The 24,872-nt window shown below is 35.7% G+C and overlaps 1 protein-coding gene across 1 annotated transcript; it reads right to left on the bottom strand.

Annotated features, from left to right (window-relative positions):
• Positions 1-1,157: 1,157 nt before the first annotated feature.
• LOC110773232 (uncharacterized) lies at positions 1,158-4,133 on the bottom strand. Its single transcript, XM_021977734.2, has 3 exons — positions 3,917-4,133; positions 3,647-3,823; positions 1,158-2,392 (listed from the first exon to the last, which is right to left on the bottom strand). Exons 2-3 carry the CDS (start codon positions 3,770-3,772, stop codon positions 1,385-1,387), a joined length of 1,134 nt encoding a protein of 377 aa, XP_021833426.2. The 5' UTR covers positions 3,773-3,823; positions 3,917-4,133; the 3' UTR covers positions 1,158-1,384.
• Between the last annotated feature and the right edge of the window lie 20,739 nt (positions 4,134-24,872).

Below are 24,872 nucleotides of genomic sequence, written 5' to 3'. Positions count from 1 at the left end.
TTTGTCTTTGCCCTTCCCGTGTATTTTTTTTTCTTTTTTTTAAATTTCTCGTTTTCGGAAATAAAATAAAATAAAGTTGCAAAAGACAAAGAAGAAAAACAAAATGCACTTCCCAAACTGGAATAAAGGGAATGCGACAAACGAAAAAGAAACAAATCACACTTCCCCAACTAAAATAAAACAGAGACGACAAACTAAAAAGAAATCAAAACACAATGCACCAGAAAATAGGGAGAAAAAGAAAGTAAAGTGAAAGTAGAAATGCTTCCCTTTTAACTGGACGCAACCGCAAATTGCTCAGGAAATGCAAAGTGGTGTCGGCTCCCTTATGAGCATATGTCTATTTAAACCACTTCTCGATTGAAAGGAGGAGTACCCTGTATTTCATCCTGCAAACTCAAGAATAACCATCAAATAGTCCAGACATAAAAATCAATGGCATCTTCAGCTATGCTCATTGATGACCTTAACCTTGAGTTGTCACTTGCACCACCAAATGCAGAGATAAGGGCTCCTCAAAACCCTATCTTCCCAAACTCCTCATACCATCATGGCTCGGCCTCAAACTTCTCTGGGGCGATGCCGTGTAGGGCAGTACTGCCGAAAGGCATGACTGTCAGCAGACTTACAGTTGCAGATCATCTGCATGTGGCGCAGAGGTCTGACAAGATGGCAGTGGACGAGTCCTACAATTTAACCGTGCTCAACGCGGTCTCGGCCACAAATTTGGGCATGCGCCTACTGGCGAGGACGCGGGAGTGCGGAGCACTGAGTGAGGAGGTGGCGGACCTGCAGAAGCGGCTCTACAGTGCCAACCAGCATGTAGAGATGCTGCAAAAAAGGAATGATGATCATGTAGAGCTGTTGCAGATTCTACAAGCAAGAACAAACAGAGGCAATTAGCAAAAGCCTCAGGTGGCGCAGAATGCAACAAAGAACATGTGATTAGGAATTTTATGTACGCTTTTCATTATTGTGTTTGTAATCACATGTTATGAAATAGAATAAGCATTCACGCCCAATTCTGATTGTGCATTAATGAATTGAAAACACTTCCCAAACTTATATGAAACATTTTTTATAACTGATGGAGATTTAAGATTAAACAATGCCATTTAGAAAGATTGGGATGGATAATCACATAATGAAAGGAAAAGTAAACAAACAAAAAGTTGAAATAATCAAACTAACAACCGTCTTAAAATAAAACCCAAAAACAAAATAAACGAAAAGTTCAAAAGGGTACAATACTCAAAGTACTACTGATCATCATCAGCATCATCACCATCATCAGCATCATCATCAACAACATCATCATCATGTGCAGAGGTCCCGGGTTAACCTGGCATCTGGAGGTGCGTCCAAATGGCGTCAATGGAGGTGCTCATATGCTGCATCTGCTGGTGGTGGTTGTGCATCTGCTGGTACTGAAGCATCTGCAAGTCCCAAATGGCTTGGAGAGAGGGCTCCCAAGCAGAAGTGTCGACAGTGGGAGCAGGTGGGAATGGCTGTGCTGGGGCCGGCCCATGTGGTGGTGGTGGTGGCATACGGGGTGGCACTGGAGCAGGTGAAGGTGCAGGTGCAGGTGCATGGCGCCTCTGAGAGATACTCTTGGACACAGAAGTGTCCGAAATGGGACCCATGGGCTCAACATATATATATCATTAGAGCGAGCCCGAACACCTGAGCGTTCACAAATCATGCTAACAAGGCAAGGATAATATATGATGCTTTTCTTACGTGCACAAGCCTTCAGGCGTTCAAAAATGATGTCAACAATAGGTAGGGAAAAAGTTCCCTCATGCAAAATTTTCAGGATCTTGACCCCTACTATGGGAATTTCCGACCGTTGGCCGGATGGGTAGATGTTGTGGCGCACAAAGCTCCACAGGATGGCAAAGTAGGGTGTCAACTTACCCTGAATGAGGACAGTCTTTTTGGTTTGAGATGCAAAGGCAGCAGGGTCAGCATAAAAAAGTGTTTCAGCTGCGCTTTGCATGTCAAAATCCCTACCCAGATATTGTTTCCAATTATTTGTATCCTTCTCAGGTATGTGAAGAACCTCAAAGATAATGGAGGTGGATAGTTCAAAATTTTTGCCTCGAACCTTAATGGGCACATCTTCATTATCTCCAGACTCTTCCCTAGGGAAAGCAGCATAAAACTCTCGCACAAAAGATTCATTGTATTTTTTATAGATACGAGCTAAAGGTAAGAGGTTTCGGTCCCTAAGAAGGTGCTGGACTTGAATAAGTCCAGCGGTTTGGATGGAGGGACTAAGATCTAGGTTACGCTCAGTAACCACGGTGGTAGTGAGAATTGCCTCTTCTGAATGAGGTGCATTTCGTGAGGAAGATGCACCCCCTCTGGTACTTTTTCTAGCTCTAGACATCTAAGGAAAATAAACCAATATGCACAAAGCAAGACAACAACAAAATTCATGCCACAATTCCCAAACATGCAAAATGCCACAAAATTAATCACAATGCACAATTCCACAATGCCAAAATATTAACCACAATTATGCACAAATATGCCACAATGCCAAAATATTAACCACAATTATGCACAAATATGCCACAATGCCAAAATGCAATCCACATTCCCAACATTCAACCACAATTACAATGAGTCAATAATAAACACAAATAACAACAACAATGGTCAAGATAAGAGATTAAAGTAAGAAAACATACCCAATTGAGCAAAATCACACCGACACAACCACAAACCACAATAAAAAACAAAAACAAAGAAAAACAAGTTAGAAACAAGAATAAACAATAAGAAAAGCAATTAGAGTAAGAAAATCAAAGAGACCCAATTGGGTCAGGATGTTACAGGGAAGTCGAGAGGGAGAGAGAGAGAGAAAGAAGGCTGACTGGTTTTTCTAAAAAATCTGTCTTCAAAATATTTACAGTTGTGCCACTGCACTTCCATTGACCATAACTTCTTCGTTAAAACTCCGATTTAAGCCCACTACGTGTCTACGAACTCGTATCGACGCGTTCTACGCAACTACATTACTCAAATCCCAAAATTTCCCAAAGAAAAAGTCAATTTTAAACCCATTAAAATACTTTCGGGGTGAAATTGTCTTTTACTTGAATAATTTAAGAATTAAATATTAATTTAGGAACAGGATATCACAAAGTCTCAACGCTCTTGGCCACATCTTGAAGGACCCAGTGGGCCTTGCTAAAGCGTCATGACTGAACTAAAACCATATACAATTTGATATAATAAAAAAATTAAAAGAGTTCTCTGTGTACCAACTAAACCGACTTCTCTATCCAAATTATTAACCCAAAAACTGACACCATAAGCAGCAACTTCCTAAACATATCACTTTCTAAGACAGCTCCCAGAAATTTAAGAACTTGCACACTTACATATAACAAGCAAAATGCTATAGACCTTTTTTTTTTTTTTTTTTTGGTCAGAAATGCTATAGACCTCAGACCTCACGACGAGCAGACGAGAAGACATAACAATGAAAACTGACACAGCAAATGGAATAGAATTTTATTTTCTTTAAACTCAGAAAGATATTGGTGAACCAAAAATTAATTCAAAACATTCACAGAATAAGAAAAAAAATACACTAATCATTTGAGCAAATAAAATAAAGGTCGAAAGTAAATACCTGATTTTCCGAAACCACCCATTCCAAAAATCTTGTGCGCCCTGATGCAAATATATCTTCTATGAACGGTAGTTGGAGGTTCTTAGTTGCAGATATAACAGCAAATCCCTTTGAAATGATAAACATGATCACTCCAAATATGATGATCCTCCCAACCCAAGAATCTTTTCTGACCCACTGAAATTGATAAAACAAATATGAAATCAATATTTTTATCTTCCTTTTGGTCATAAATGTTGCTGTCAAACTAAAAATTAAAGAAAAACTTACCTGACTTTTCTTTCTCTGTTTAGACTTTGGCCGCTTGATGTATGTATGAGGTGAAGAATTAGAGAGTTTTTCCTTTCTAATTTTATAGCCAAAAAGATCACCAAAGAATTAGAGAGTTCTAAGTCGATGATGAAAACTGATGGGTGTAAAATATGTGGCTTTATGTTTATATAGCAGAGGTTGTGTGAATTTTTTTGTTTTCCTATTTCTTTTCTTTTTGAACTTTTAGAAACTCAATAATGATAAGGTAGTCACGTGTTCTCTGCAAACTGCCTCTCTCACGTTCATATTCCAATGGATGGATAGACACAAGACTTTTTTTACGTCGTTATCTGTCAACTGTCAGCTATTTTTTGGACTTGCTGAAATGCAATGGTAGGTAGCAATTCAAATGCTACACCCAAAGACAGGCACCAGTCTCCAGGCTTGGCTTTTAACCAAAAAGTTGAAGACACCAGTCAATTGGCTATCACTTTTTCAATCCTGCTGTGTTGTTAAGATTTGGAAAACGATATTGTTCCGAGCACGAGAAAGTTTCTTGATAACGTGGAAAAAAGCTTGTATGTATCACAAATTTATCACGTTTCATCACGCATAAGGATTTTATTCTACATGGTGGAACACGATTAAATGAAAGTAACAAGATAGTGTTATTCTCGTCACATGCAATATCTTCTTTAATTTTGTTAATACCTAATACCATCATGCCGAGCCGAGCCTATTATAAATCGCCACATGATCATAACATGCTAGGTCACTTATATACCGACCTGATCCTCAGAGCAGATTATGATGGAGCAGGGGGCTGGACCAATGATCGGAGCTTTGTCCACCGACCCGACCACTGTCGTTCTTTATCCGAAAATCAGTAGGGCATTAATGAAGCAGCCTGGCAGGGGGGAAAGGTCGGTTGATACACATCCCATCCTTGTCCAGATGTCGCTTTGCCCTTCGATCTCCAGAGGGACAGGCTGGTGATAGAGAGAGAACATTCAATGCACCTCCCATCCCTATTCGCCTGTCACTTCGCCACCAGATCCCTGTCAAGAAAGTGGGTGGGTCAGAAGCAGAACATTAAATGTAACACAATCCAGAGGATAAAGATCTCTTTCATTAATAGATATGGAGGACCATCTCCCTCCTATAAATACCCTTCACCAATCTCTGGACAAAGGTAATAAATACTATGATATTGAAAACCCTACATCCATTTTCCTTAGCTCAAATCAATCCCTGACTTAATCATCGGAGAGAGCTCAACTGGGATCTCCGCGGTTCACTCCTATTCTGATATTGTGTTAAGTGTGCAGATCATCTCCAGAAAGTGACCCAACCATGTCGTCAGATACGAGCTCAGGGCCCAGCCTAAGTACCTAATACTTATACGAGAAGGATACACGGTTTACAAATTTCTTAGGCCTCTCCATTGTACCATGAAAAGTCACAACTACAAGACAAAATAGTGTTTGTCTTCAGATAAGCACTCTAAGGTCATCCTCACCTTTAGAGTTGAAGAGGAACTTTCCAGAACTTTAAATTTAAAGGTTGTTTTATTTTTTTTCAGTAAAAGGAGTATTATATTAAGAAAAATAACACAACAGTCAAGGGCTACAAACAACAAAGACCAACCAGAGAGGCCAGTCACAAAACAGTAAACAAAACAACGACAAAAAACTGAAAGAAGAAAGCGTCAAGTTCGGTGGGCAAGGTAAATCTCCTTATTATTCGTATTTTAACATACAATTTTACAAATTATTTAAGCTAAATTTCACTTTATTCTTCTCTTATCACTATATATTTTATAATTGTTTTTGCTATATTAACAAAAAAAATTAAATATGTTTTAGGACACTCCCATTTTATGCAGAGCAGCTATTATGCGTTTTGACACACGTAACGGTTGGTGGTATAAAGCATACCCATTTTGCTTTAAACAACTTAGAACTGCTGCCCACCATGATGAAATTTTGTGCCCAAAACACGATAATCAAATTCCTCTCCCTTGGTAATACAAATCTCAACAATTAGTTTTATTTTATTTTTCCATAAAGTTTAAACACAATTGTTTTAAATTATTAAAACATTACATAAATTTTACATACAGGTTCAAAGTGAGCTTAGTGCTTGAAGATTCAACTGACGAAACCAATGCAATCATAATTGGAAGACCAGCAGAACAGTTGTTTAGAATTTCTTGCAATGAATTGGTTGTTCAAAGAGATTTTACCGACCAACAACAATTGCCATATGCAATTCTGCAAACAAGAGGACAAGTTAAAAATTTTCAAATTTGATTTATTCCAACAGAAATGATCTACTCATTCAAGCAATCTTCGACGACACAATGCCACTTCTTGAACCAACATCGCAATCATCTGACAAAAGTTTGGCTGCACATGACAAAGAAAACATTGCTACCCAAAAGGTTCCACCCATTACCCCACTTCTCTCAAAGAAAATTCCAAGTGCATCTTCCACAAGCTCAGCTGATGCTTCTATAACAGAGGTTACCCCAATTTCAAAAAAAAAGATTTAAAGACACTGTCAAAAGAGCTCTCTTTACCTTTCGCCCATCAAAAAAACCAAAAAGGTTAGAATTTATATAACAATTAACTCCTTTATATAAGTATTTACGCATTTTCTAACATTTACCAATATATTTCTTTTTCTTCCATTTAGCATTTCTGTAAGTCATGTTCGAACCAAAAACAAATCTGAAGAAATTGTTATTACAAAAAGCATGGAGGTAATTGTATTAGATTCTGATTTACCAATCATTAACTTAAAGAAGAAAACAAGTGAAGACAGTTTGGCAACCAGTTCTCCCAACCTGATATTAGAGTTTGTATTCTCTCTTTTACAATTCACTTATCTTATTTAAATACATATTACATGCATAATATTCAATTATTCATACCTTCATTTTTCACTCAATCTTTATATATTAAATTGTAACAAATTGTGTTGAATTTGACAAAATCATCATTTTTGTGATATTCTGATTGATGCAAACTACCTCTCTCACGTTCATATTCCAATGGATAGACACAAGACTCTTTTTACGTCGTTATCTGTCAGCTGTCAGTTATTTTTGGGACTTGCTGAAACGCAATGGTAGGTAGCAATTCAAATGCTACACCCAAAGACATGCACCAGTCTCGAGGCAAAAAGTTGAAGACATCAGCCAATTGGCTATCACTTTTTCAATCCTGCTCTGTTGGTAAGATTTGGAAAAAGATTATGTTCCAAGCACGAGAAAGTTTCTTGATAACGTGGAAAAAAGTACAAACTTCCAAATTCCAATTCATTTCAATCCTAATATTTGTAAAAAAACTTGTATGTATCACAAATTAATCACGTTTCGTCATGCATGAGGATTTTATTCTATATGGTTAAATACGATTAAATGAAAATAAAAAGATAGTGTTATTCCCGTCACATGCAATTTCTTCTTTAATTTCTTAGGCCTCTTCATTGTAGCATGAAAAGTCACAACTACAAGACAAAATAGTGTTAGTCTTCAGATAAGCACTCAAGGCCATCCTCGCCTTTAGAGTTGAAGAGGAACTTTCCGGAGCTTTAAATTTAGGAAAATAGTTCTAAATGCCACCCTTTCTATAATTTTAACTGATAATACCACCCCTCCCAAAAAAATTTGCAAATATCACCTATAAATACATACTTATTGCCCACTTATCGCCCAAATAACACTTTTGGTCAGTTTTTGGTTTCTCTTTCAGCTCTCTCTCTCTCTCTCATAGTTCTCTCTCTCTCTCTCTCTCTCTCTCTCTCTCTCTCTCTCTCTCTCTCCATCTAGCTAACTACGCCTCTTCTCACGAAGAAGAAGATCAAGAACAACCTACAAAACCCACAGCTTTGCCCCCAAAACCCAGTTCTTCCTCTTTCTCTCTATTTTCTTCTCTACCCAAATCCAGACCCCAACTTCGTCTCTCTTCGAATCCCCTCTGCAACCTTAACAATCCCAAACAAAACCATCTTTTCTGAATATGACAGCATGTCTTGGCATTAGGTGGCCATTGTTTGAGCATTTTTGTCCAATTTTGGGAGGCTTTGAAGTCAGGGTTTACATGCCCTCTTTAAGAACAGCTTCTTCAGAAAATGAATTGTTGGGAATATGTAAGTTTTGATGTTAAATTGAATTTGATTACTGAAATTGGAATTGTGATTTATTTCGTCTATATTTTGTGTAGAAAATGAAGTATTGGGATTGATTTTGTTTGTCTGAAACAACAAATGTGTTTGTTATTTGTCAATTGATTCTTGCAATTGGTATTGGGATTTTCTATGAACTTGTTATGATTATATCATAGTGAGGTAGCATTGTTGATTTGCTATTGCAATCGTATTGTGATTTTTTGCAGTTGTATTATAGTGGTATTGCTTTTGTACTGCTATGGTATTGCTGTTATATTGATTATTTTTGGTGTTTTATTGATATGTTACTGTAATTTAATAGGAATATATGTTGATATCATTTTTCTTTATCTGCTTGTGATTTGTGTAGGAGTTGAGATTATTCTTGGCTGAAGTATTATTTACGATATCTCTCTCTCTCTCTGCTCTTCATATTTTTCTCAATATTTATATGTTAATTTAATGCCTGGTATTGTTTTGGAACCATAATCATTGTCAATCTCATTGTTTCTTTAAAAGATTGCTGTGAAATTGTTACTCCATTTTCTTCTTTCCTTTGTTTTAAGATATTTTTGTTTGGAGAAAAAGAACTCTGTTTTTGTTATCTAAAAGACTAGGTATCTATGTCCCACATCTTGGGACTAATTGAATGTGCTTTTTGATATTGAAAGGAAGCTAGCATCTTTGGTTGAAAAAATGAAGGTGTTACTACTGAAGTAATTTATACTTGATTTCAATTTGCCTATAAAACTTGTTGACTGGTGCTCAACAAGTTGGGTTTTTGTAGCTTGAGTTACCGTATAATTTAGGATCGCTTTTTGCATGTGTGTGTTTTAATGGATTGGATCTTCTAATCATGTTTCTGAGATGAGTTGTGCAGTAGCGTTGGTTGAAATTAATATGTTATTTATTCATTGAAAGCATATTGTTTCCCGACGGTGAGTACTTGAGCAAATTATAATTTGTTGTAGTTTTGTCTTGACAATTTATGTTTCTTTCTCTTTTTCTTTTCAAATTGCACAAGGAAAAGAAAAGCCGCACCTAACTCATTTCCCTGTCAAGAACAAATTTGAGGTTAACAGTTACATAATATGTTTTAGCTGGTTTGTGCAGGCATTGATGTGCAAGTCATACACTGGCATTGGAGACCATTTTGTGCATAATGTAATGTGTAGACAAAGAGTTCTTTGATATGCCTTCTGAAGACAAAAGTAAAGCTTCTATTATGAAAATGCAAAGCAAATTTGCAGCAAACTGTACACATCATTGATTATGCTTGTTATTATTGGGCCCCAAGACTTAGTAAGGACATCTAAGACATTATGTATTCTTCTTGTGGAGCCGTATGTTTCTAATATTTGTGTAATGTACTTGACACTGTTTTTGAGGTCATTATATTAACACATAAATGTTGAGAAAAATACGAAGAGCGGAGAGAGAGAGAGAGATTGTAAATAATACTTCAGCCAAGAATAATCTCAACTCCTACACAAACCACAAGCAGATAAAGAAAAATGATATCAACATATATTCCTATTAAATTACAGTAACATATTAATAAAAACACCAAAAATAATCAATATAACAACAATACCATAGCAATACAAAGGCAATATCACTACAATACAACCGCAATAAAATCATAATACGATTGCCATAGCAAATCAGCAATGCTACCTCACTATGATATAATCATAACAAGTTCATAGAAAATCCCAATACCAATTGCAAGAATCAAGCGACAAAGAACAAACACATTTGTTGTTTCAGACAAACAAAATCAATCCCAATACTTCACTTTCTACACAAAATACAGACGAAATCAATCACAATTCAAATTTCAGTAATCAAATTCAATTTAACATCAAAACTTACATATTCCCAACAATTCATTTTCTGGAGAAGTTGTTCTTAAAGAGGGCATGTAAACCCTGACTTCAAAACCCCCCAAAATTGGACCAAAATGCTCAAACAATGGCCACCTAATGCCAAGACATGCTGTCATATTCAGAAAAGATGGTTTTGTTTGGGTTTGTTTAGGTTGCAGAAGGGATTCGAAGAGAGATGAAGTTGGGGTTTGGATTTGGGTAGAGAAGAAAACAGAGAGGAAAAGGAAGAACTGGGTTTTGAGGGCAAAGCTGTGGGTTTTGTAGGTTGTTCTTGATCTTCTTCTTTGTGAGAAGGGGTGTAGTTAGCTAGAGAGAGAGAGAGAGAGAGAGAGAGAGAGAAACCAAAAACTGACCAAAATTGTTATCTGGGCAATAAGTGGGCAATAAGTATGTATTTATAGGTGATATTTGCAAAAATTTTGGGGAGGGGTGGTATTTTCATTTAAAATTATAAAAAGGGTGGCTTTTAGATCTATTTCCCTTAAATTTAAAGGTTTTTTTTTTCTGGTAAAAGGAGTATTATATTAAGAAGGATAACACAACAGTCAAGGGCTACAAACAACAAAGACCAACCAGAGAGGCCAGTCACAAAACAGTAAACAAAGCAACGACAAAAAACTGAAAGAAGAAAGCTTAGAAAGCGTCAAGTTCGGTGGGCAAGGTAAACCATCCCGTGAAAGTATGAAGACCAGGGTGATTGGAGGTCGAATGACCCAAGCCTCAGCGCACAACCCCCTTCTTGCTTGCGAAGCCACCCAGTCAGCTGCATGGTTCGCATCTTGAGGAGTCCATGTCCACCAGAGAGAGGAGAATGAAGCTTTTAGCATTCTAATGTCATAGAGGGTAAAGAGTCCAATTTTAGATAGAAATATCTCCCTGGACAGCAGCAAAACAAACCTTGAAATCAGTTTCCACAATAACATTAGTGAAACCTCTTACATGGACCAGCTCTAATCCACTTCGGATCGCATGACACTGAGCCTGCACAACTGGTGATGACTAAAAACAATGCGCACTGCCATCAAGCAGATTACCAGTATGATCCCTTTATCACTACCCCTACAGAGCCTGCATTCATAACTTTGTCCCAAGCATCGACACAGTTAATTTTTGACAGTCCCCACCAGAGGATTGACCCACAGATGACTGTCCAAAGGTGGAGTGTTGAAATGGTTTCTATCATCTTTCAATCTCATATGTGATAGGAATTCCACAACACTCCTATCAGCCAATGAGGCCTTGAGCTCTGGCGATGGTGGGCAGAAATTTGATTTGTCATACACCAAATTACAACGAGTTTTCCAAATAGCCGAGCTAGTAAAGGCCAAATGAGTTATAATCCATCATTTCTCTCCTCCGAATTAAAGGTCTCACACAACCAAAGATCATTAATCCACCTATCCAACGAAGTAAAAGCTTTAGGCAAGCAATAAAAGTGGCAAACCCCACTCTGGCAGCCCAAGGGCAAAGGAAGATTGTATGCTCAATGGATTCAGATTCTTCCATGGAGAAAAGGCAAATAGGAGACTGGTAGAGCTTGCTCCAGAAAATTTCCTGAAATCGTGCCTCAGGTAGAGTAAATAGTTAACCGGAATATGATTGGACAATGATTTCAATCCCAAATCTAACTAATAAAATCTTGCAGCAGAAGTAAATTAACACAAGGATTTTTGTACCCAATGGTACAAGGAAAAAACCCAACCGGGAAAAACCTCTAGAAATCCACTAAGAATGGACTATTACAAGACTCAAGAAGCACTACAAGAAAAAAGGTCTTTCACGACGAAATCTTTTGCGACCAATCCAAATTTGGTCGCCAAACAGGGTTATGGGAGACGAAGTTTTTTAATTCGTCGCCAATAATTTCGTCATATTTATGAACTAATTGACCATAAAATATGTCCGAATGGCGACCAAAATATTTGGTCGCTAGGGGAGGAATTGGCGACCAATATTAAGATTGGTCGCCTTTAAGCTTGAAAATTATTGGCAACCACAGTATTTCGTCTTTAAGATTGCTTGCGTCGTCTCTAAATTTGAGATGCCGCGAAAATATTTTGTGAGATGCCACCCAAATATTTTGTGAAACTTGGCGACCAATTGTTTTGGTCGCGGTTCCTGTAAAAAAGAATATAAAGTATTAAAACTGTGTCGTTTTCCTTATTTGGGGGCTGCCGACCAAATAGCTTGGTGGCTGCCGACCAAATAGCTTGGTGGCTGATTCTAGGAGACTATAAATTAAAAACATTTCCCTAACCGGTTACTTCCCCCAATTTACTTCTCTCGTATCCACTCTCTCCATCTTCCACACCATCGATGCCTTCAACTCCGTCCTCCACGGACGCTCGCAATGAAATCTTCCAACGATGCTGGCCAATCACTTATATACCCACTATCTCTTCGTCCCTCTTCAGATTTCTCATGGCCTTTATTTCTCACTCTCTTTCCCAAAATCATCCTTCATTAATGCCAACCACTTGCTGCTACGGCAACATATACTAGAGATTCTCTGCAATGTGCTCAGCCACATACCAACTCTGATTCAAAGGTGCTTTTATTATTTATTATTTATTTATCTAATTTTCTGTAATTATTTTATTTTCATTTTGTAAAAATAAAATTTAGTTGGTTTTTGTCTTAGTAACGAATGAAACTATATAAGGATGAAACTCAAAGAAAAAAGAATTCTAAGCAAAGGATGATTCATGCAATTTGGCCAAAAATTAGAAACCTAATTATTTTTCTATTTGAGTCATGACAAATGTCTGTTTGTTCTCTTTTCTGCTAGGCTCTAAGTAAAGGAGTTCCAATTTGATTGCCCAATCCACTTCTGTAGGCTGTAAATTTGACTACAAATCTTTTAAAGAAAAATACTTAAAAAAGAATAAGTGAAAATATTTATTTTATGTAACGAAATTCTCAAGTGTTTTTTTTTTTGAAAATAACGAAATTCTTTGAAGAAACTAGAGCATATTACAGTAATTTAAGAGGGCATGTGGATGAAAGATTCTCACTTTAAAACGGAAAGAAACAAAAGTTATATATATATATATTTTCGAGAAGAAACATAATATTTAAGGTTTGTTTGGGAAACGTTTTACGGTTTCTTTTTGAAGAAGCACACGGACGTGTTTTATAATTCCTTATATAGTCCTTCAAATATAAGCAAATAATATAGGAACCAAGAGCAAAACATAGTCCAATTCAATTCTAAGTTAAGCACATACATCCGGATGGGCACCACCGTGTAGTGGTTGGGGCTTTGCATCTTCCCAGTAGCATTCCTAGGCTTGACCCCCCACATATGCTTGTGTGTGAGTTTGTAGATATTTATCGACCCTTTCATTAGGAGAGGCATTAAAGAAAACAAATAAAGCAGGTACATCCAACCAACCATAGGATAAAAACATAACCTAATTAGCCACACCAATATCACCATACTCATCATCAAAATCATGACCAACCTCGACACCATCCTCATCATCAAAATTATCACCACTATCGTCGACGGCGACGACGACGACGACGGCGACGACATGTTAGACATAAGTCAAAAGTATCTATAATAAACTTGTGAATTACTAAATTTATAGAACATTTAACAATTTAACTTTACCCCTTTTGCCTCAGCAACCTCATTGACGTATACGCCACCCTTCTTTCTGTACTGATGCATGGCTTGCCAGTTGCTGATATAAGTAGGGTGTTCTCCTTTCTACATTTTCTCAACAATAAAAAAGAAAATGAGTATTTCCACATATCTGAAAAACATTAAACCAAGAACACAAATTACCGTTTCAGCAAGTTCTTTATGTTTCAGGAATGGACGTGAACCCCCTGTATGATTAAATTTTATATTTTGCCTGTTTTTGGCATTGGCTTTGCACCGTCTCTGCATTAAGAGCGCATGTATAAAAATTGCATATTCAATCACATTAATAATTCTTTTCTTATTACTATTTAATTAAATTAACAACGGAGCCACTTCGTAAATCAAGTCAATTTATTTTTCATTTCAACTGTTTGAGGTCCGATATATGAACATGGAAGACAGACGACAACAATTATAGAGGTTGGGATTTGAAATTTACAACAAAGAACAAAGTATACGGTGTGTCATGTTCCGACACAAAAAAAATTTGTCATGTCATCTCCAATTAGGTCATTGTAACACTAGAAGATTAGCTCATAACCTTGTACAATTATTAATGCTAGGATCTATGTAGGACACCAATAGCCGAGAAAAAATAGGATCTATTATAGGTATATATTAATTATATATATGTATATTATAATATATAATATATATGGATATATTATAACAACAATATATGCGTATATAAGTGTCTATATGTACATTATAATATATTTAATACATATGTGTATATTGGAAATATTGGAGAGAAATATTGGAAATTTTCAAGTCAACCAAATTGATTCAAAGTTTACGGTACCTGGTATTGCTCATTTGTGTACAAGTTATCAATAAGCCAATGCCATTCCTCTATTGTTCGTGTCGTACCAAATAGTTCTTTGGGGGGAGGTGTAGCCCGTGCAAGCTCAATGTCAGGATAAAACTTCTTAAAGTGTTTATGGAGCTTCGATTTCCACTCTTTATAAGTGGAGTACATATGATCATCAATAAACCTCCACATAGCCGGATCCATGAGGTCAACATCAAAGTTGAACTACCCACAATTACAAAAATAAAAAATAAAAATATTTACCTTAATATTAATTGACTATAAACATAATTACACAGCATTGAATTGCTCACTCACCTTCAGTGCCTCTGCCCATTCTTGCTTATCCTCTTTAGGAACTTTCTTCAATCCTAGAACATTCAGTGGAGCTTTCGCACGAGTGATTATTCCAATCTCATTGACAAACAATGGGTGAGTCTTTATACCCTCCACTAATTTCTGCTCTGGATCCAACCGAATCTGAATTTGCCCCTGGGACTTATTAACCACGTCGTAAGTGCCAGCACCTTTTGTTGGACCACGAGTTTTCTTGTTATGCAAAGAAGTTCCTGCACAATCTCCATGCCATATAAGCAAAAGAAACCAACAAAAAATATAAACATAAATATTTCGATCACTCACTTGCTATGATCGATTGATCTGGTGATCGTGAAGAAGACTCGTGTTGTGGTGGTTCTGATTGATGGGGTGCACTAGATGGTGGTTGTGCTAGTGAAGATGGTGGAAGTGGTGGTTGAGCTAATTTTTGCTTCTGACCTATAGTTCGATCACTAGTTTTCTTCTTCTTTAAAGAAGGCCCTGCACAATGTTCATGCCCTAAAGCAAAAGAACCCAACAAAAACTTAGTCATTTAAATAAATAAATATAAACATAAAGTCGATCACTTATTTGTTGTGCTTGACTGATATGGTGGTGAAGAAGAGTCATGTTGTGACTGATGTGGTGCACTGGGTGGTTGTGCTAGTGGATGTGGTACAAGTTGTTGGGTTGATTTTTGCTTCTCACCTATAATTGGATCACATGTTTTCTTCTTCTGCAAAGAAGGTACTACACAATTTCCATGTCCTATACACAAAAGAAACCGGCAAGAAATTTTATACAAAAAAATATTTCAGTCACGTACTTGACATGCTTAATTGATCTCGTGGCGGTGAAGAATCAGGTTGTGGTGGTTGCGACTGATGTGGTGTACTAGATGGTGGTTGTGCTAATGAATGTGGAGCAAGTGGTTGTTTAGCAAATTTTTGCTTCTTATGTTTACCTACCATCTTCTTGATCTGCACATAAAATTAATAAAAACCAATCTCTCATTTAAAAATTGTAGTACACCAAATTGGGGGACATGAAAAACCTTACCACTAAAAACAAAAAGATAAGTTCTTTGGAGTAAAAAAATAAATTCCATTAAAAAACCATGAAACAATACATAGTGAGGAACAGCAAGTTAAAGGTGGCCTCGTTAAAACCTCCCGGAGAAAACCATGTAGGACAAAACTCCGGGGTAGGAAAGAGTGCCACTCATACTTTCAACTACCAAAAGAATCAAACTCGTACATATAAAAAAAATATATAAATTGAACATGTATTAAAAAAAAATGTCAATCCAAATCACTATAATCATCACTGTGAACACTATTTGACTCATCCCCTGACAATTGTTCTTCAATTGAATCATCATCAGTAAAAACTTCCTCATAATCATCAACTCCTATTGGTTCCAAACTAATCTCCTCCTCAACTATTTCAGGTTCTGCATCATCTCTACGAAGTGAAGTGCTTGGTAATTCATTCTCATCTCGACTTGTTATCACAATATCATCACCATCTTGGTCTACTCCTTCATCATAGATTGTTTCAACTTCATGAGCGGCTTCATTTTCAGGAACATCCCACACATGTCTATGTCGAATCTTCTGAATTACTTTCCAACTAGAACCCAATTTAGGGTCGTCAAGATAAAATATTTGTTGGGCTTGTTTAGCAAGCACATACGGATCATCTTTATACCATACATTGGTTGTATTCACTGAAGTGAGATGATAATCACGACGAATCCGGTGAATCTTTTTCTTCCTAAAAAATCTTGGTTGAGTATTAAACCACTCACATTTGAAAAGTATAACATGATACCCATCTTGAAAACTTATCTTCACAACATTCACCAATCTACCATAAAAGTTAGATTGTTGATCACCATGTGTCCCAGGTACCATAACCCCACTGTTCTGAGTTGTGCGTGTTTCTTCTATATGCTTTACTTGCCACCGAACTCCATTTACAACACACCCTGTATACATACCAACTCTTTTATCTGGACCATATGCTAATGCATATAATTCGTTAGTTGCATCCCCCAATCCTTGTTTGCTCAATGTTTTGACACGAGTCTTTAACCATTGCGGAAACAATTTCCTTTGTCTCTGTTCCAAGTTATCTGGGCTTTCTATTTCTAACAGTTGGCGAAACTCACTGTAGAATGACATTCAATTTAAAATTCTTAGTTAATAAATTGAAACCAAAGATTAAAACAAGCACATTAAACATGGATCGACTTACACACTTTTTGAAAGGTTCAACTTCATCACAATTGTTGAGGATATACCAATAAGCTGATTCCATTTCCAACTCTGACCATTGAACCATTTTGTAGCCACCACACGGGCGTGCATTATGCATGAAAACTGATAGCTTCGCATTGGTTTCACCATCATTATTTCGTTCATGATGAGAGGAAAAAATTTCACCATTACGGAGATACATTGAACAGAAAGTTAATGATTCGTTTGCAATGTATCCCTCAACAATGGATCCTTCAGGCCGAGCTCTATTACGTACATAACCTTTCAATTTCCCTAGCATTCTGTATCCCACATAATAATATATTATGTAGACAATACAAAATAATTCAAGATAAAGTTAATAAAATAGCACAAAAAATAAGCAATACCTCTCTATCGGGTACATAAGTGTTCTTTTACCTTTCTTTACTCATTTTTAGCTTCCAATTTGTATATTGCATTTGTGTTGTGTTAAATAAGTGTTCTTTACGTACTCAAATTAGAACTTGTAGTAAGCCGACAGTTTATCGTGAGATCGACCCCGTACTTACAAAATTTATGCCCCAATAGATTTGTGCACTTGCCGGTACTTTTAATTGGATTATTAGCATATTAATTTGTGTCAATTATTAATGCAACAGTGGGAGGGGGTGACTTTAAATAAAATATTTAGATTATGAAATTTAGATACGGTGGCAATGCTTGTAATTTGCGAGATTTGTTAATTTCGGTTTAGTAATTTGAGATTCATGAATTGATTATTGACATTTTATTGAATACGTAAATTTTGGTTTTGTGTGCTATATTATTAAACTATATAATGATCTTAAAATAAAGCTCTATTATTTTAATAGGGTCATTCTTTTTCTTCCTCAAAACTTTTGGAATTTTTATTCTGATACCTTTGAAATTACCTCAAGTCGTTTTAGCTGTATAATCTCAAAGTGTCTTTCTTGCATTTGGTTTTTACTTTGGGTAAATAACCGTAACCCTTGAAAAAATGTGGCTTCCAATGAACTACCAGCATCTAAATCCTATTCTCGAAGTAGTGAATTTATTCTATTACCAAATATACATTCACAACATATATATATATATCGATCATTCATCATCATAAAAATCATATACAATCATACAAATCTAGCAAAAGTTGGAAATTTCTATAACACATAAAACCGTAACCACAAATAAACCACACCAAAAAAAAAACTGCATAAATTAAGAGAGTACCTCTTAACCAAGCAACTCAACTTCGAACCTACAGCAAAATTAAGACAAAGAAAAAAAAATTATATCGATGCTTAATAATAAAATAAAATTCATAGAATTAATAAAGCAATATTAGTCATATATACCAAAGGCAAAACTTAGTGAGTTTGGAGAGACATGTTGCTCTAAAATTCACGCTCGTCATTCTTAAAATACATAAACTATTTTGAGACATGTTGCTTTACAAGGCCTCACTGGCTTGGTTTGAAATAGGGGTGGGCATCTCATCCGAATTATCCGCATACCGACCGTACCATACCGACGGTTTGGTTTGGTTTGGTATTTTATTATTTTGTAACGTTATTTGCTATTTTATTATGTAGTTTCAATGTTCGTTTGTAACTTTAAAATTAAGTTATTTGATTTTGTATTTTATAAGGATAATTTGGTGTATATGTTTAAGTGAGAGAAAAGTAGAATCGTCTGCTTAGAAAAACTTCTTTGGTTTGAAAGAAAGAAAGAAAACTACTCAATCTTAAAGAAAGAAAAGTTATTGCATGATTAAAGACAAAGTTACATTAAAAACATTTCTTTGTCATGAGCTTTCAACTTTCAAGAGAGAAAGTTGCGTACATGGGCTTTCAACTTTCAAGTGCTTTCAACTTTCAAGAAAGAAAGTGGCATTGAGCTTTCAACTTTTATGAAAGAAAGTTAAGTTGTCGACAAAATTTTCTTTGACATTAAAAATATTCTTTTGGGGTGAAGTATGAGGTTCTGCGTGTTGTTTTTGGGATGGGAAAGATTAAACAGCTTGTTGTTGTACTATTGTGATTTACCTTTTGGCTTGTTTTATGAAATATCCAGTTACCAAAAAAAAGCTACGATTTGTAATTGTGTTTTCTTGGTCAAATCCAGCCGCCGTGCCTTATTTGACCCGCGAGTGTAAATATACGGGTCCTTGCAATATAGAAAGAACAATTAATTTGCACTAGATTTTGGTGCTGCAATCCTAAAAACATCCTCCCTCACCACAAATCGTAGCTTTCAGCTGCTTATTTTTAAATTATTTTTATTTTATTACAATATGTGCCCTTTGTAATTCTTTTGGCTTTTGTTCAAAGTTCAAACACCCTCCTTTTTTTCTTCAAGTATATAAAGGGCACAGCCACTTTTTTGGTACCAAGAAAAAACCAAACCCCAAAACTGAAAACTCAATCCACATGGAGATGGAATCTGCTAGTTTCTTCCAATTTTCTAGTGCCTCAGATTTCTCACCAATTCTTCTTTTGTGTCTTGAATTTATTTACATTTACATATATGTTTGTTTAGTAGTTATGCTTATGCCGTTGGAATTTCCTTGTTAATTAGAGAATTTGAAATAGACTCTACTCTTATTTCAAAGTTTCAAGATACTGTTATTATCACTGGTAGTCTGGTACACAAATGCATCATTGGATTATGACCAAAAAAAAATTTATTATTGGATACCCATGCTCACTTTTCTTCTTTCCAAGTTGTATTTGTTACCTTTTTTCTGTTTGTCAGACTTTACTCCTGCCTCAGTTTTGAGCTAGTTTGATATTGAAAAAAACTGCTTTTGATGTGCTGCAAGAATAATGAAAAAAATCAGTTAGGCATTTGATAAACTATATTTGAAGAGAATTGTGAGCAATTGGTAAACTTTTATACATAATAATGAGTATATAGAATGACAAAAAAAGCCACGAGATATAAAAAAGCCATGCTATCTTAGAAACCCCACATCCCTCCTAAGATCAAGACTTTTCTCTATTTCCCTCTTGTTTGTTTTCTCTCTTCTTCTTCGTCCTCTTTCTTTCCCTTCTCTGTTCTCTTTGTTTTGGATAGTGGGTAGAGATAGTTTCCTTTTCTTTCTTTTAATTTTTTTTGCTGAGCTAAGAAAAAAAAAGCAAAATATCTTGTGGAGGGATTGCGAGATGAATGTGTGGTCGGCGTCGCTAAAGGCAAAAGGTGGAGAGACCTTTCTACTAACCAAGACTGCAGGTACATTATAGTATAATAAGTTGAAGGTAGAAAAATTGAAAGAACAAAAAAATTCTTGGAACCATAATTGTGGACAGAACAGAGAAAATTGATAGGAAAATAAAAAATTTCTGTTAAAAAAAACACCTTCAAACTCTTTTTTTTTTTTTTGGAAGTGAGAGAAGCAACACAGAATCGAGGAAAACAAACTCATTTTACCGGGATGCACAATTTTGCACGCTTGGGATTGAATTTTCATTTGGCCTCAGAGACAGAGGGAGGAGATGCCTAACGTTGGGTTGTGTGGATCGATGAGATTTGGGGTTGAGCTTAAGAGAGAGAGATCGGCAGATTTGAATAGGTGGTATAATGTCGGGTATTTTGCTGGGTTGTAAGAAAGAGAGGGTGGATTGTAGTGGGTGGGTAGGAGAAGGGACCTTGAAAAGAGATTTGAGTTTCAACTTGCAGGGCATCCATTCCCTAAATTCACCATATGTGCCTAGATGTGCAAATCGAGCAGCTCATGCAGCAGCTTCGATTGGTTTGAGAGCTATGGAACTGAAAAGTTGGGTCACCAGAAAAGATGCTTCTTCTTTGAAGATATGGGAATTGGCCTTGTCTTCTTAAAATTTTGTTCTGCATGCCTTATATATTTTTATTCCTTCATGTCTAACCAATACATGATAATAAAAGTAATATGGGAGAAAGTAACGATATTATTGTTTTCCTTTGATTTAAAATCTTTAAATTCATAATTGTATAGCCTTTTTTAATTTTAAAGTCTTCTCAGTTTGAGATATAAACTAGCTGAACTCACTATAATGTAAAAGTTTCTTTACCATGAACCCCACAAAACCATCTGTACATATGAGTACTCAGTTTTTCTTATTTGATTGGAAAGTGCTGAGCTTTATTTGTTGTTTTTTATTAGCTTATTATATTAGAGACAACATGGAATGTGCTGAGCTTTATTTGTTGTTTTTGTCAAACTAATATTAAACAAAAGAAAAAACACAAGACAGGTATTCTATATGGTGTTGATCTGCCGGCAAAAGGTATGAATTCGAGAAGAGGAAGAATTGGTAAGAGGGACCAAGTGAAGTTTTGCCTCTCCCTCTCTGTTTTTTTTTTTTATGAGAAAAGGGGGTTAAAGAACCGAAAGGAAAAAACACACAAATTACACTCAAACGGGCCTTAGCAGCCCCCAGCGAATCATCAGTCAACCGATTACTCTCTCTCTCTCTTCTTGTTTCACACAAAAAAAAAACTTATTTTATTAAACAAAGTTATGCAACTTATAATGATGGTCATGTATATTATGATTTTGGGTGAAACAGGGGGTAAAGAAAACCAAAACTTCTTAACGGTCTCAGCAGCCACAGCAGGAAGATGATGGAGGGACAGAGCAAAAAGCATAAGCGAGGGGAGCCACAGCCTTTAGATAGCAAAAAGCAGTTCATAGTGTAAGTTGGCAGAGACAGAGCCACGGCCTTAATCAAAATCTCCCTGCCAGGCCCACTCAACAGCTTACCTTTCCACCCTTGAAGCTTTTTCCACAACTTTTCTTTTAGGGAGGTAACTCTGACCTCTAAAAACACCATCTTCCATACCTTTTTAATAATACAACTGACCTCGTACGACTATATGCATAAGCGAGGGGGGCCATTTAAGCTACAAATATATAACTCCAAAAATGTCAAGTTAATATTATGAAGGACAAGTGCGATAAAAAGGAAAATTTTCTCTCTCACTTTATTTCTTGATGGTTGTGCTTATACTTGTGTTACTTTCTTTTTTCATAATAAAATTAACAATGAACTTAAAAGAGAATCACGCCAATAAACAACAATACAATTTTAAAAAAATAAAAAATTCTAAATAATGAAGTGGTGCAATGATTTATTCAAAGAAAAGATCCACATTGCTACAATATCCGTAACCCGTTTGATTTTTTGCTACATGCATGTTAGCATGTATGTGTCCTATTTAATTTTAATTAAATTAATTTGATGAAATGATGATGCATAGACCTAGGTAGGGTAAGGGATAAATGATACATAGACCTATTTGATGGGATAAAAGATGAGACAATGTCATTGTTTTTTCTTTCCTAATCATTAAACCCCATTTTCTTTTTAGTCAAAGTGAATATTAAATACTCTTTCCTTTTTTGCCAAAATGAATTAATATATCTTCATCAAAGGCTTTTGGAATAAATTAATATCTCTTCACCCAAGGGTTATGATCGTGTACTCACCCAAAAAAAAAAAGGGTTATGATCGTGGCTGTTATCTTTTTTTTCTCTTTTAAATAATTAAAAAGAACAGTTAGAAATTAAAGTGCAGGAATATGTGTCAACAAATTAGAAAGATAACAGAAAGCAGGAAAATTAGACGAGTCCAAATTTGCATTGTTTCCTTTTCCCTTTTCCCTATGTCCACCTTGTTTTCTCCAATTGGGACTGATGATGGATACTAATATGACTAATGGAGCTGGCTTTCTCCAGACAGTAATTGTTAAAACCGAACCAAACAAGGAAAGGGATACAATATTGGGTTGTTTTGGAGGTCAAACTTGGATGCTTCGGGGGTTTAGATTTTTCTAATGTTCAGAGTGGGTGGGCCCCTAGAAATGCAAACAAAGCAATATATAACTGCATCTCTTGCCAATTTGTATGCTCCTCTCATGGTTTTTTTTTCATGGTTTTTTTTTTTAATCTTCAGATTTGACACCACACACAGCCCGACAAACCCTCATATTCCACAACTTAGATAATATATTCTCTGCCTTATTGGCCTTCTCATATTTGACACCACAGCCCGATACAGATAATGTTGACGATGAAATTAAGAATTTAAATTACAAAGTTAGTGGGAGTTATGAAAATTCAGTGAATATTCCAATAGAAAATATCTTAGATGGTTTGGTCAATAATGAGGGTACTGCATCCATGTCTTTTTTTTTTGACATGGAATGGAGTTTTGAGGATGTTAATACATTATTTGTAGATCCGTGGTTTTCAATATATATACCCAACATTAATTAGCTGAGACTCATATACCACACATTGGATTCAATTGACATGCACTTGCAATTTTAGTTAAGCTATGTGTGGATTATATTGAAACCTAGAAATGTTATAATTCAAGTGTAAACTTACCTAGTTTAAGCATATTATATTGTAGCTAGTGTAAGTTTTATAGTATATAGTGACTAAACCTCTAGTATATATATATATATATATATATATATATCATTTTATACCTATAATGTCAGCCATATGAAACATAGTGAGGATCTACTACCCCAAGTTTTATGGTTTACAAAGCTCTTTTATGATTAGGATTATTATGGTATATAATCCTTTCCAAACTGTATTTTGATTATATATTAGAAGGGTTGATAATGAGTACAACCTTAATTAGAACTAAAAAAAAAAAATTGTTTCAAACTTGAAATATTGTCACTTTGTGACAAAGCTTAAGCATGCCCTTTCAAATTTCTGACTTCTTATTATTTTTATCACCACTACTAAAGTGGGCTAAAGATCACAAAAACAAAGTTCATGTCTCTTTGAATTACATTGTTGTTGTATTTTCTAATCGACACAAATTAATGTGCAAACAACCAATTAAAAATACCCGCAAGTGCACGAGTCTATTGAGTTATAGATTATGCAAGTACGGGGTCGATCCCACGAGGAACTGTTGGCTTCCTATAAGTTCTAACTTAAGTACGTAAAGAACACTAATTTTACACAACACACAAACATAGTACAGATTGGAAACTAAAAATGAATAAATGAAGGTAAAAGAAAAGAAACACAACAAGAAAACTAGAGAAAAACACAAACATCATTTTCTATCACCATTTTATCACCACTGTATCACCTGTGAACAGTGCGCAAACAGTGTAAACAGTCTTTTTCCTTACGTAGCTCTTTAGCTCCCAGCTCTCCTCAATGCTCTCCCCAGATGAATTCCACGTTCAAAGGCTAATGCCTTGCCCTTTTGCTCATTCTCTCTCCTCCTTTCCAGCATATCTTTTAATATAAAACAATTACTCTTTGTTAAAGCCGTTTTTCATTGTCCCCTTGCCATGATGTATTTTTATCTTCACAAAATCCCACTTAACCAAAGTAATTCTTTGTTACCAAATGGTACGGTAACAAGAAGAATAAAGGTTTGGAAACAAAAAACAAGAAGAATAAAGGTGACACTCTAGAGGTAAAAACTGGCCCAAGACAAAATTCCAGAGCTGCTGTAACATGTAGGATCAGTTGGATAGGCTATGTTTGTTAATGAAATTCACTCGTTTCGTCAAGTTTGTTATATAAGTTTTGCCCGGTCGGTTTTCAAATCCTGGAACCGCCACTGCTCACACCCACAAAGTATTTTTTAGTTTTGAGAATTTCATTGTTTGTTAAAAAATGACATGGTGAGATGTCTGTTCTAGAATCAGAAAAGATGCTTCTTCTTTGAAGATCTGGGAATTGGCCTTGTCTTCTTAAAATCTTGTTCTGCATGCCTTATATATTTTTATTCCTTCATGTCTAACCAATACATGATAATAAAAGTAATCTGGGAGAAAGTAACGATATTATTGTTTTCCTTTGACTTAAAATCTTTAAATTCATAATTGTATAGCCTTTTTTTAATTT

This window comes from Prunus avium, chromosome 4 (genome assembly GCF_965620075.1).
Source record: "Prunus avium chromosome 4, drPruAviu1.hap1.1, whole genome shotgun sequence".
In the NCBI taxonomy this organism is placed as follows: Eukaryota; Viridiplantae; Streptophyta; class Magnoliopsida; order Rosales; family Rosaceae; genus Prunus; species Prunus avium.
Note: the sequence above shows the minus strand (reverse complement) of the source record. Positions and strands in the feature narration are given on the sequence as shown.

Bases quoted from the DNA above. Each gene is read 5' to 3' on its own strand.
- LOC110773232 (XM_021977734.2), bottom strand. From the start codon at position 3,772: ATGTTTATCATTTCAAAGGGATTTGCTGTTATATCTGCAACTAAGAAC. The intron at 2,393-3,646 runs GTATTTACTTTC...TATTTTCCTTAG, and splicing joins GGGTGGTTTCGGAAAATCAG to ATGTCTAGAGCTAGAAAAAG.